Source organism: Prionailurus viverrinus, chromosome B2 (assembly GCF_022837055.1).
Source record: "Prionailurus viverrinus isolate Anna chromosome B2, UM_Priviv_1.0, whole genome shotgun sequence".
NCBI classification, from domain to species: Eukaryota; Metazoa; Chordata; class Mammalia; order Carnivora; family Felidae; genus Prionailurus; species Prionailurus viverrinus.
In genome coordinates, this window is record NC_062565.1 from 42,405,783 (window position 1) to 42,420,032 (window position 14,250).

The following is a 14,250-nucleotide window of genomic DNA, read 5'->3' on the forward strand; positions in this document are numbered from 1 at the left end:
TACCCAGCTAGTTACTTTTAAAGAATATGTAATCAAATCCTTTAATTTAGTAAACTACACTTATTCCAAATGAAAGTTCATTAAATCTTTAAAAAGAAGAAAAGAGACTCAAAAACCCAAATAAACAACTCCCCCATTTTATTTGTATCCGTCCCTAATTCAGAACTAGGCTTGTGTTAGCTTATTTTAGTTTTTGAAGACACAATTCTCCTGGTTTGAAATACATAAATATTTTATTTCAATTGTGGTAATTCTTTCATCATTTCAGTTGATTGCTAAATTATAAACACTATTCAAAGTTTGTTGTGGGGAAGGAACTCCAGTTGTATTATATAAACTAAATGCTATACTTAAATTATTCTTTCCACTCTTAGGTTCAGGGAGATATGCCTTTCTGTGCAAGCACAATACACCATGGCTGCCAGTGTGTTTGATTTTTGCTGTCATGAACTTTGGAACAGCGAATCTAAATTATGGCCCTATCACAGTGTATCAAGCAAGATGAAATCCAGCTTTGTCGTGGTTGGTGTCTCCTAAATGGATTAAAAAATATGCCCTGAGGTTTATATTGGAGCTGGGTCTTTGAGCCATTACTCATGATTAGTATTTGAAATGCAGAATTTAAATGAAAATCCTTAGGATACTCACTTAAAACTAATGGAACCATCTCAGATTTTATGTAGAATGTGGTGGGTGGTGTAAGGAGTCTGTTAAATAAATGGAATCAGAAAGTAGTCACAGGTCAGAAGTAAGTGGGAAAGACTTCTGAGTTGTAACCAAGTTCATGTGTTTTATTCTGCTTTGGAGGCAGAATTAATTTTAGAACTGTGCCATACATTTGTGTGTCAAACAAGGCAGCAGCAGCAGCAAACAGAAATGATAACTAATATCAGAAAAGGAAAAGTTAGAAAGCATAGCATGTCGAGGCCATTTAGATACAGTATTTTATTAGCTTCTGAGGGCATTATGGGTGTGTGGTGGGAGAGCAGAGTGATCGCTATCTGTAGTGATGCCCCAGATATTTAAAAAAAATGGTTAATTTCTGCTCACTGTTATATATATATTTTTAAAGAAGGATGCCTAAAATAGTAGGAAAATTTTGTATCAAATGGTAAAAAATGAAGGGACTTTATAGTCCTTGATGTGATCGTATGTTCAGTGACTATTACTGAGCATCTAATATGTGCCAGCCGTTGTTCTAGCACCTGGGAGCGTAGCAGGAACAACGCGGACAAGCTCTATGCTCTTGTGGACATCAGTTATCTGGAAAATGCTTCATGTGGAGGAGAACCTCATTTTCTGATGATGCCAGATAAATGAGTCATTACTGTATTTGGGAAGTGCAAATAGAATTTGAAGTGTTCTAATTTGTTTCCACTTTAAGTGGAAATAGGAAATCGTCTGAAGACATAATTATTTTGAGTGAAATAATTTCCAGGAGGTGCAAAAGTGAAAAGAGAAGTCTGAATTTAGGCCTGCTATTAAATTTAATAGTATTTGAAATAGTATCTAAACTGCGTTGAGGAAGTTTGGCTGAAAAGTAGATTTTGTCATGTTAGCTATAAAAATGGAAAGGCTTTCCTTAGAGGTGGAAACTAGGTCCAGAAGTAATACTTCTCTCTGTATTTTACTGGCACAGTCAACTTAGTCAAGAAATATTATGTAACATCGACTTCTTGGAAATAAAGTAACTTGAAAAACACAGATAACACGTCTTTCTCAGTGTACTTGTAGAACTCTTAGGAGCACCCCTGACTTTACTGAATGGTTATATTTCAGCAAAATTGGCTGTACAATGGATCATATTTTCTCAGTGACTTTATTTATAAAGTCAGATATTTTTATATAGGAAAAAATTCCCTTAATACTTTAAAGAGTGAAAATTTAGGGTAAGGATCAAGTTGTTGGGCAAATCTGGATGGAGGACTGTATGTTGAAGTAACTCGGCAGGTTTATGTTCTCTTGTGCGTGTGGGGGAGGGGTGACATGGGGCACAGGAGAGAAGTTTCTGGTACTCTGGAATGCTCCCTTTCTCAAATTCTGCTCTGTGCTTTGACCCTTAAGGGCACTGGCAGATTTCTTGCTTTTTCTATCAAGAAGAGCTGGGCCAGAGATCTCCTTGGTACAGTCGTGTTGCTTCTGTTATGCCTCAACGTTGAGTTGAATTTCTTTCATGCAGTTTATGTGTTTCATTTCCTAGCTCATGGCAGATGTCAGGTGCTCTTGGTATTGCTTTGTTGGTACATTACTGTTCTCGGAAAGGTTTTTGGTAAGGTTTTTTGCCTTACTGTTTAGCTTGCTTTGCCGGGATGCAGTCTGGTGGATGCTAACTCTGGTAGATGCAAGCAATAATCACATGCTTGGACCTGCATCTCGTCAGTGTGGAGAAGGTTCACTGATACGATTTAATGCTAGCGAGTAGTATAGAGATGAAAGGAAAGGCACTGCTGGGCTCTTGTTGTTTGCAAACATTTTGGTGGTTGAACCACATCGTTACTACCATAGGATCATATTGCTAAACGATGGACTAGGAAGTGGAGCTGCCATCAACTATGTATTTATTTTGGGTATCCTTAAACCTGTTTTTCCAGTGGTGTAAAGTTATATTCTGGGCCTCCAAGCAAGAGTTTCACTGAGGGATGCTCTTAATGTTTCTGAACCTCACTGTAACAGACTTTAACTGAAGACAGTATTGGAGACCCAAGGATAATGTGTTTATTTTGGAATTACTTAAGCTTAGTAACCTTAACAAACTTAGTGAGTTTGAGAGTAACAATTACACTTTTATAAGTCCCATACAGCCCCCTTTTGTAATGACCCGAGGAAACACTTACGGTTCCACTGATTCATCTCCTGGGGACCATCAGTTTTCCATTGGTCTCTGGCCAGCCTTTTTTAGACAGTTTCTCTTCTATGCATTTAAAAAATAACATTTGTGGACGTTTTTCTAAAAATAATACCTGTACTTTGTAGAAAATTTAAAAAGAAATTAAAAAACAATTTGAAAAGAAGCCTACCATCCAAACATAATCGCCTTATACATTTTGAGGGATATGTATGTGTGTGTATATCTATTAATATATGTGTGTGTGTGTATAATTAAATGTAGAAAAAAATTACTGTATGCATCTGTGTGTGGATGAAAGGAGGAAGATGTTTAAAACTGAATTGGAATCATCATATACTACTTTGTAGATTTAATAACATATTACAAATACCATTTTAAAAAGACCTGATCACTTGCTCTCATTTATAGAGTTGTGGCAAAGATCTGGTTTGGTGAAATCCCCAATTATGCTAGTTATATTCTGCCCAACTTCTTGAGAAGTTGTTAAATAACATTTTTTTTCCCTGTAAATTTTTTCTGAGAAATGTTTGTGTTCTTATAATTTTATAGCTTGTTAAGAATAGAAGAGTTAGGAATTTAAAAGGATAAGCTGAGGAAAGTCAAAGCTTTTCTCAAGTGGCAAATAAAACTCTTGTAGGTTAATGTCTCAATCAGGGAAAGAGTGATGGGCAGATCCATTAATTAAGATCTTGTTTACATGTGTCTAGAATAACTTGTTTTTCAGGGAACTGTCTGATGGCATTAAGCCATTCAGTCCCACAGCTTGAATTTCTTCAGGCATGTTTGCATTTCACGGGCTGAGGCAGAGGGGACATTCGGTTTATTAGTAGTGGTGTGTTGAACTTTCAAGTAGGACATACTTCATAGCTTCATCACTTAGTGGCCATGTGGCCTAGGGCAAGTTACTTACTGTCTCTGAGCCTCGTATTTCCTCATACTTACCTGTAAAATTAGGGTGGGTAGTAGTTCTTATCTCACGGAAGTGAGAGTTTGAGATAATGTAAGATTAAGTGAGATACTGTGTGCCTAGCAAATAGCAAGTTTTAGCAAATGGGAATTCCCATGTCTCTTCAGGTCTGTTAACCACCGTTAGTGTTGTCTAAATTGGATTAAACTTGGTTTGATACTTTTAGGTGTCATGAAGTAACTTTGTTACCTTGAACAGCAGGGTGGCTGAGTTTTTATTCTAGAAGTTTTGATGACTCTCTGAAATTGGAGATATGGGTTGATTTTCGCAGAGATTGAGTAAGAACTGAAGGCTCAGATCTTGGTTAGTATAAATGGATCTTAACGTAATTGTGGATTTTAATTTAACATTTCATATATACATCTGGTGTGCTAAAATCGTTGACATGTAAATTTTGATGTCTCTTATATTTCATTGTATTGGTGTTTCATGGTTTGTGGTGTACAGTCTTAAATAGCCTCTGCAGTAGATCTTGAATTTGAATTTTATAAAACCTTTTATTATGGGAGTTTTCAAATACATCCTGAAGTGGATTAGTTTAATGAGTCCTCCAGTGTTATCATCCAGCTGTATCAACTCACCGCCACTTTTGTTTTCATATGGCATTCTCCCTTCCCCACTATTTTGAACCAAATTCCAGACATTGTATTGTAAAACAGTTATGGTACATGAAATTTGTCGTCTTGGTGTCCCTACACACTTATATGTAGATATAGTCTCATTCATCTCTTGGATTGAATTTTACTCTTTTATTTTGGGCGTAGTCAGCTTTAATTATATCAAGTGTTGCCTACTTTAATTTCCTCATAGATATTAGAAATATAGATATGTATTTAAAGCATAGACTTCCATTATAACCATATTTGGTAGGTTTGTCTAGTGACAAGTTAACAAAATATTTAATCCTGTCTCCACTATCGTCTCTGTTAGTATTTGTGAGAGAGAAAGAGAGCTCGCGCACGAGTGGGAGAGGGGCAGATGGAGAGGGGGACAGAGGATCTGGAGTGGGCTCTGTGCTGACAGGAGCGAGCCCCATGTGGGGCACAAACTCACCAACTGTGAGATCAGGACCTGCGCCAGCTGGATGCTCAAGTGACTGAGCCACCCAGCTACCCCTCTGTACCCCTCTGTTAGATGTTTGAAGAGGAATTTGAAGTGCATATCTATAGTGCAGATAAGGATTTGAAAAAAAATTTTGAGAACTTTTTGTAAGTCAGCTCTAATGTACCATCCAAGCTCCTTAAGCCAATATCGTTTTGTTTAAAATAAGTTGTCCTTGGGGCGCCTGGGTGGCGCAGTCGGTTAAGCGTCCGACTTCAGCCAGGTCACGATCTCGCGGTCCGTGAGTTCGAGCCCCGCGTCGGGCTCTGGGCTGATGGCTCAGAGGCTGGAGCCTGTTTCCGATTCTGTGTCTCCCTCTCTCTCTGCCCCTCCCCTGTTCATGCTCTGTCTCTCTCTGTCCCCAAAATAAAAATAAACGTTGAAAAAAAAATTAAAAAAAAAAATTTAAAATAAGTTGTCCTTCAGGAAGGGCAGTTGCTAATACTTAATATATATTTTTTTTATTAAAAAATTTTTTTTTACATTTATTTATTTTTGAGAGGGAGACACAGCGAGTGGGGGAAGAGCCGAGAGAGAGGGAGACACAGAATCCAAAGCAGGCTCCAGGCTCTGAGCTGTCAGCACAGAGCCCAATGCAGGGCTTGAATCCACGAACTGTGAGATCATGGTCTGAGCTAAAGTCAGATGCTCGACCAACTGAGCCCTCCAGGCGCCCCGTGAATACTTAATTTTTAAAAAAAGGTTTAGAAACACGAATATGATTAAATCAGAATCTTTTTTTTTCCCTGTTTTTTTTTGTTTTGTTTTTTTTGTATTTTAAAATCTTTAAAAATTTTCTTTATTTTAGAAAGAGTGAGCAAGTGTGGGAGAGGGGCAGAGGGGGAGAGAGAATATTAAGCAGTGGAGCCAGATGCAGGGCTTGATCCCACAACTTTTGGATCATGACCTGAGCCTAAATCAAAAGTTGGGTGGTCAACTGACTGAGCCAAGCAGGCATCCCTGATTTTTTGTATTTTAAACAATAAGGTCTTATATCCTGTTGGACTTTAATGTTTCTGTAGTGTATGGGGGGGGGGGGGGGGTTGGACTAATTTGCATATGCATTTATTTCATGCTTGTGATTTCTTGTTGCTAGAAAAATGCCAGCCTTATAGGTTAGTTTTTTCCCTCCTAAAGCACATTGAGCAGTCATAGAACATTTTACAAAGTGTACAGATCTCTTCCTTCACATTTTAATGATCAGATGATAAGATGATAAGTGTTAAAGTAACTGAGCTTAAATTGAATATTAAAAGCTGCATTTAATTTCTTCTTTATACTTTTAGTGATTAAATTTATATAGTTACTCGACTAAATTTTTTCCTGTACTTAATTTTTTGGGGTATCATTTATTTCCATATTTGCTTGAAATCTTAGCACAGCGTTCGAGCCAGAAGATTTTATATAAAACTTGAGCTAAATTAAATTGTTGGCGTGAAATGGAACCTAGCAGCTTAGTAGTTTTAAAATCCTTGATAGTTTGGGAAGCATAAATGACTCAACTGTACGAGGCAAGGTATTCCCCGGATTCAAGGTACCAGTCATAGTAAATGTGCCTTGATGACTAATTAAACACTTTTGGAACATAAGTATTAAGCTATTGCACCAAATTGGAAATTGAATATCCATGGAGTGCAGCGTATAGTTAACTGGATTATCTTGACCAATGAAAATGAAAATTTGTATGTCTATTTTTTTAAAAATGTGCTATGTGTATTTGAAATTCTGTACTGGTAAGGCTTTTGGAATGCTTATTTGAATCCACATGTGATTAGAGTATCTTAGAACATTCTGTATTATATTTAAGGAACTGCATGCAACTCATTGATTTAGTTCACTTATTATTGGGAGTGAGAGCTTTTTGGTGGGTCTAGTTCAGAGAAAACAGCTGATTGATGTCCAGCTTCTGTAATGACAGTGGTTGAAACAGATTCTCTATCCTGATTGTCCAGGAGAATCATTTGGGGGCTTTAAAAATACCAAAGTCTGAGACCATTTAAATAAGCATCTCTGGGTTTCTCTACAGGTAATTCTAAAGTTTAGCTGGGATTGAAAACCACTGGCTTGAGAAATGTGTTTGAGTACGTGTTACTTGGTATGGTTGTCCTCATGAGGCAAACTGCTCTCTTAAAGAAGGAACAGCTATTTTTCCTTGTTTTATTTCCAGCAAGGATTCCAGGTCATTTTTTAATTAAGGTTGGAATTTTAAAGAAGGTTTGAAAGCCTCATCATTAGTCCCTTGGTCCATTAGAGAGGAGATCAAAATGGTTAAACTCTTAGTATATATGAAATAATTGTAATCAGAGCTGACATTTGTTAACTGCATACTCTGTGCCAGTCACTGGGTGGCTAAGAGCTTTTACGTACATTATCTTATTTAAGCTTCATAATAACTTAGTAGTGACTGCCATTTTACTGATGGAGAAATGGAGACAGGTTAAATAACTTGTATCGATTCACAACAGTTGGGTGGCTGTGCTGCGAGGAAAGAACGGCTCACTCTCCCACTACACTGTGCTGCCTTGACTTCACACAGTATTTCCTTAGAAGACATACAACTGCCATGGAACTTACTTTGATTTGCTATCTATTAGAGGAAAGTGGCCCCTTTATAAAGGACATTGTTTGTTCTTGGATTTATTCTTCAAATGAATTGCAGAGGAATACAAGCTTATTAACTTGTATAAAATGCCGAAGATATAAATGGTTGTTAAAAAGCTGTATTTTAATTTTAGATCCATCTCACATTTTTAAGGCAAGGCGTGGACATGCAACATGTTCGTTCTTTCCACCCCACAGGCTTATTTGACTTTGACTTTTAATAAACGAAGCTGGAGGTGGATAGGTATGAAGTGTTACTTTTCCGGTAAAAGTATACACTTGACCCTTGAACAACACGGGGTTTATGGCCGCTGACTGCCCCCTGCCCCCCAGTTCAAAATTCATGCATGGCTTGGCTCCCCCAAAACTTACAGCCTGCTGTTGACTGGGGCACCTTACTGATAACATAAAGTCAATTTACGCATATTTTCTATTGTGTATGTATTATGCCCTGTGTTCCTGTAGTAAAGTAAGCTAGAGAAAAGAATATGTTATTAAAATTATAAGAGAAAATACATTTACAGTATTATAAAAAGTCCATGTGAGAGGACCTGTGCAGTTCAAACCTATGTTGTTCAAGGCTCAACTATACTTTGTATTTTGAGGAATATTTTATTATGTTTTATTTTACTTTATTTATTATCTATTTATTTATTTTGAGAGCGAGAGCGAGGGGTGGGGGGAGGGAGCGAGCGGCAGAGAGAGAGGGAGAGCGAGAGAGTCCCAAGCAGGCTTTGCACTGTCAGTGCGGAGATCGATGAGGGGGCTTGAACTCATGGAACCATGAGATCATGACCTGAGCCGAAACCAAGAGTTGGATGCTTACCTGACTGAGCCACCCAGGTGCCCTTGAGGAACATTTTAATTTTTTGGTGTTCTTATATATTCTAACCATAAAGCATTGTAATTGATGTGTTTATTTTTAAATCGGATATTAGGCATTGAAGTGGATGTTTCAAAGTTGTTATTTTGGAAAGCTATATATTTGTTTTGGTGATTATATGGTTTCTAAATATTTTAATAAAACATCCTATGTATAGTTTTTCCTATCAGTTATTTTGCATTTGACATTTATCCGTGGTACCATTTCTGTTTACTTATCCCTATCCTATTTATTCCACATTTGGTATCTTAGAAAAAAAAGAGTATTTACATTGTCACATGGTCTTCCTTGTTTATAGTTACATTGTTATGAATTATGGGTTATCATTTGGGTGTATGTTATCTTGAAACTACTTAGTTTTGGAGTCACTTGATGAAATCAGTTTGAGGGGGAGTGGAAGAGAGTGGAGAGAGGTGAAGTAAGGGGAGGGAGGGAGAGAGGAAAGGAACGGACAGACATAGATAATAAATTAACACAGATTGAATATAAGAAGCTAACAGATTTAATAGTTACTCTTAAGGCTTTGACCTCACAGTTGTAAGTGTCGTATGTGCATTTGCAGATCACTTTAAAATATGATGTGGTTATATACTGTGGGACGTAGACTAGATACCTGGCGTAGGTGCCATGTGGATGGGATTCTGCATTACATACCTTTTCAAACCCTTCTCATCCATCTCTCCTTGGACTCTCTCGTTCTCTCTCAACTGGGGCCTTCTCTGTCCTGCTTCAGCTCTAGAATTTTGTTGATATCTTGCTCCTGTTCATTGTCCTTCTCCTGTTCTTTTGTGAGTTTGTATATTTTGAACTCTTTTCCCCTAATTTTAGAGTGAGCCGAGGAGGCAGCCCATCGGTGCCCAGTATACATATTTAATAGGAAAACTGCCATCTCTCAATTTTTTTTTTTTTAAAAATTTTTTTTTTTTTTCGACATTTATTTATTTTTGGGACAGAGAGAGACAGAGCATGAACGGGGGAGGGGCAGAGAGAGAGGGAGACACAGAATCGGAAACAGGCTCCAGGCTCTGAGCCATCATCAGCCCAGAGCCCGACGCGGGGCTCGAACTCCCGGACCGCGAGATCATGACCTGGCTGAAGTCGGACGCTTAACCGACTGCGCCACCCAGGCGCCCCATGCCATCTCTCAATTTTATGGTGTCTTTTCACTGTACCAAAACTAAGTATTTTTTTCTTTGCCAAATGTGGCATTGTTTTTCCTGTATGGGTTTTATGCCAAATTTAGAATTATAACATTATAAAAATAACCAGTAGTTTTATCGTTTGAGGGGGTTACATTTTGATTACAACTGTGGTGCAGTAATTGGTTGTTATTCAGTTATTAAAAATGTACTGGATGTATAATATAGAAGTGCATTTTCTCCACTTTTACTGAGAAATAATTGGCATCCATCCTTGTATAAACTTAGGACATTCAGCATGATGGTTTGACTTACATATATTGTGAAATGATTATCACAGTCTCGTCTCAGTTAAAAATCTGTCATCTCACATAGATAAAATGTAAAGAAAAGGAAGAAGAAAACAGAGAAAGAAAAACATTTTCTCTTGTGATCTTCAGATTTACTCTTGTAACAACTTCCCGGTACGTCATACAGGAGTCTTAGCTGTAGTCGTCATATTGTATAGCAACGCGTTTTGGGGATGAAGCTGGTGAAGACGGGTCTCTGCCAGTCCCCAAATCCATGCAGATTAATGATAGCAGAAGTTATTTTCAGAAGCGCAGGTTAGTTTTTCTTGCACTGTGAAATTCAAGCCTGCTTTGAAATTGAATTATGGGTGAGATTATTACAAATCGATTATTTGGGACTACACTGTACAACCCTTCCAGTGCAAGACAAATCCTTCTTAGGCCACATTTTGTGTTATGGTAGCTCAAGTATGAGGAATTCTAATGCGTCTTGGCTTTGAGGAGGTAGATGAACCAACAGGGCCTTTTCTGTTATTTAGCCTGCTTTTCTCATGTCTGCTGATGTGATCTTCCCCTGCTCCCCCAGATAAACAGGGGTCACATGACAACGGAAGCCAAGAGAGCTGCAAAGATGGAAAAGAAGATGAAAATTTTGCTTGGGGGTTACCAGTCTCGTGCTATGGGGCTTATGAAACAGTTGAATGACTTATGGGACCAAATCGAGCAGGCTTACTTGGAGTTACGCACTTTTGAAGAACTCAAGAAACACGAAGATTCTGCTATTCCCCGGAGGCTAGAGGTAACATCATTGCCTTGCAGCATTGCTTAAAAAGAGAACTGCAAAAAATTACCAGGGCTTTCCTGTTTTTTTCTTTCTCCTGTGCAGATTTATCTCTGGAGTTGATACTGTCTGGCTTTTTTCAGTGAGAGCCTGAAGTTTTTGACTTTCTTATCTAGAATTGTCTGTGTATAGGTGGATAGACCAGGCCAGTGGTGGATACAATGGCTTTTCCTTTACTGGTTTTCTGGTTTGCATATAGATACACGGTGAAATAGAATAAGTAACCCTTGTGATTTGTCCCCCTGAAACCTAATTGCATCCCATTTTTACAGCTCTCTGAGGTACATTAAACCGTTGTCTGTTTTGTAATTTAGAATGCTGGGAATATAGCTGGTCATTGTACAGCATGAAATTCCTCTGGCCAGATCTGGTTTGACTTTTATTTCCAAAGTGTGCATGATAGTCCCTTCCCAGATAAAGGGCCGTGAGGGCTTATCGAGGTGCATTTGTGGGTACTGATAGGGCAGCAGTGGCTTGTGTATTTGAGCTAGCAGAGATTTTCCCAACAAGGTGGTAGTCGTATGACCAAAGAACGGTTGTAGTACTGGCTTTAGAGCATAAGTAGTTGTTCTTCCTTGTTTCTCTGGGGAATACGTCTCTCTTTAAGAGTCATGACTTAACCCTTCTGTTCGTAAGATGATAAAGTGCCATAAGATATTTTTAATTTTCATTGCGTGCTTACATACGAAATAATGATTTAATATTTTTGTCTCTTCAAGTGTCTAAAAGAAGATGTTCAGCGACAACAGGAAAGAGAAAAAGAACTTCAGCATAGATATGCTGATCTGCTGCTGGAGAAAGAGACTTTAAAGTCCAAATTCTGAAGCATAGTTTATACTCTGTCACAGGATGAATTAATTGCTGGTTTTCATACTCTGGAAGGCTGAAACTGATGATTATCTTCGTTGACAAATTTGCCCACGATCTGTGGTTTTTCAGTTGTTTACTTTAAATGATATTGATCTTACATAGTCTATGTATAAAGACTTTAACTCCACAAAATGTTTTAGGGTTTAAATTATTAAGATGATCATTCTTTTAGCAGTGTCATATTTGCAAAAATTTTTTTAGTTTTGGCCTTTAATTTTAAAAGCCTGGTTTTAAAGTGCTGCCTGTGAGTAAACTCTTGAATAAAAACAAAATAAAAGAATTGTGAGTGTAGCCTTTTGTTTGAAGTAATTAGATACTTAGAGTGCCCACAAACCAGCAAGCGTGTACTCTGTGTCATATTTAATGAGTAACTCTTGGGTGATCAGAATGGTGATCCGGTATCTTAATTCCTTCAGAGGCAGTCCTTTTGTGGCCTCGCTAGTTTTAGCACAGGGCACTCATTTCTCTATACACTGACAAGATGGATTAACATTTTAATACCTCAGGGTTTGTTTTTTTGTTTTTTGGATTTTTTTCAAGTATAATTTTAAGAAGTTCTCTTCTTTGCCCAGCTACTCACACAGTTTATGGATTAGGACTCAAAAGATTTCATTTTTATTGACCTGTTAGGTTCTTTCAAATGTCTTTTCTGCAAAGGTGTGTTGAAGATTAATTTCAGTAAGGCTATCACACTTTATTAAAGCTTTGTGTTTATCCTAATTACACAAGTGTAGAGTTTTGGGAATTGGTAGAAGTGGGAAGACCAGACTTTATTATTCACATGAAATCGTTTGGGATAGTTATTAGTTGGCTACAAGTTCAGTATAGACCAACAGTATGTTGGACATACCAGGAATATTTCCCCATCTTAATCCTAGGGATTAAAAGGAGGGAAGGAAGGATTTATTCAGTTATCAGGTAATTTATTAACCGCCCAGTGTCAGAGTCATGGAGATAGAACAGTGAGTAAAGTAGGTATGACTCCTAGTTTGTGGAGCTTACAGTCCATTGGGAATGATGATAGGCGACTGAAATTCAGATGTTTTTTGAGTGACTCTTCTTAAGTGCCAGACACTTATTTAAGTGCTGGAGATAAAGAGTTAAGACAAACTTCTTGCTCTCATGGAGGTGACATTAGTGGGAGGAGATACTCAACATACAGGGAAAAGTATCAGATCATGAGCTTTGATTCTATGGAGGGAATTAAAATCGGGTGATGGGAGACAGTGACTGGATGGCGACTTTAGTTTGGGTGATCAGAAGAGGTCTTTGAAGGGGTAACATTTAAGATAGGATGTGGGGAAGAGCAATGCCGGCAAAGCGCCTTTGGGGTATTTGAGGAAGAGGAAGGAAGACAAGGTGGCTAGGGTGTCAAGAATGGCATTTGAGTAAGGCCTGGGCGTATAGGGGCATATGTAGAAGGCCTTGGTAAGAAGTTTGGTTTTTATTCTATTATGGGAAGCTGTGAGAAGATTCTGAGCAAAGGAATGGCATCAGATTTGGTTTAGAAACATCCTGAGGTCATAGTGCATAACGTCTCACCAGGCTGACGGGGGATGGGGAAGCCACTTAGTTGAGCATGAAGGTAATGGCAGACGAACAATAATACTGACTCCAACCAGGATAGAGGCAGTCCTGGTGGGGCAGGTGCAGGGACTTGAGCAGTAATCAGTATGCGGTCTCCTCAGACTATATATTTTTCTAGTTACCTAGTCACTTTAATGCTAGAACTTTTTTCAATAATTTCACATGGGTTTTCTAGGAAACACTTTATCATCTGTGAATGGCAGTAATGTTTCTTCTAGTAGTTTCATTTTTGTTGCATATTTTGTTGGCACAAATGTTTAGAACAGTTTTAAATGACGATGATGGCAGACATTCTTGTTTTTGATTTTCATGGGAATGTCCATAATACTTTCGTTTGAGGTTGGCTGTTTTGAGTTCTTCTTTATCTAGAAAGGAAATACCCATCTATTTTTAGTTTTTAAAGAATCTGAATTAGGATTGGCTCTGGAATTTTGTCACATACACTTTTTGGGTATCTTGTAAGATAGTCATATGGGTTTTTTCCATTTAGTTTGGTGATGACATCATCAGTCGATTTTTTTCCAACATTAAACCAATCTTTGAACTCCTGGAATCAGGTAGATAATTAAAAAAAAAAATTTTTTTTTAAGATTTACATTTTACTTGCGTCTTGTGTAGACTTGAATTATATGGATTTAAAATAGTTGCTCTCATATTCAAGACTCCCTTTGTTTTCAAAATCTGAAGTAGTACACACATACTTCCAGCCTAAAGAATGACCACGGTTTGTGTAATTTCATAACTGGCAGTCTGCATCGTGGATGGCTCATGCTTTTGCTTTGTAGCAGTGAAGCTTTAACTGGTAAAGAGTTCTGCCATTCTCCTCTGTGAGCATCCTGTAAAGCCCAGGGTTCTTCACCAGTACCACTCTGAGAGTGATTTTGGTGACTGTTTTCACTTTCACATTTATCGTATTCTCTTAACAGGCATTCATTGAATGGTCGTGGTAACATTAGTGTTGAAAATCACGTTCAAGTGGCAGTAACTTTGGGACAGACATTAAATGTGATAAAGAGCCCTCAAACCTGCCAGCATGAGTGGGATCTCCTCTCTGAAGTATTAGAAATGATGCCGCGTCTCTGCTACCATCAATTGTAGACTTCTGCTGTCCAACCGTTTTATT

The 14,250-nt window shown here is 38.0% G+C and overlaps 1 protein-coding gene across 2 annotated transcripts in view; it reads left to right on the forward strand.

The window, feature by feature from the left end:
- The window catches only part of CDC5L (cell division cycle 5 like), a 47,744-nt gene extending 35,924 nt beyond the window's left edge, over positions 1 to 11,820 (forward strand). The window contains exons 15-16 of one of the 2 annotated variants that reach the window (XR_007152216.1): positions 375 to 522; positions 10,416 to 10,554. Coding sequence is in view for 1 of the 2 variants with exons in the window: in XM_047859070.1 (XP_047715026.1) it covers positions 10,416 to 10,628; positions 11,390 to 11,494 (318 nt within the window). In the remaining variant the exon portion in view is untranslated. Of the gene's footprint in view, positions 1 to 374; positions 523 to 10,415; positions 10,629 to 11,389 lie in introns of those variants that run through there. The other variant, XM_047859070.1, reaches the window with a different exon arrangement.
- The last annotated feature ends 2,430 nt before the right edge of the window (positions 11,821 to 14,250 follow it).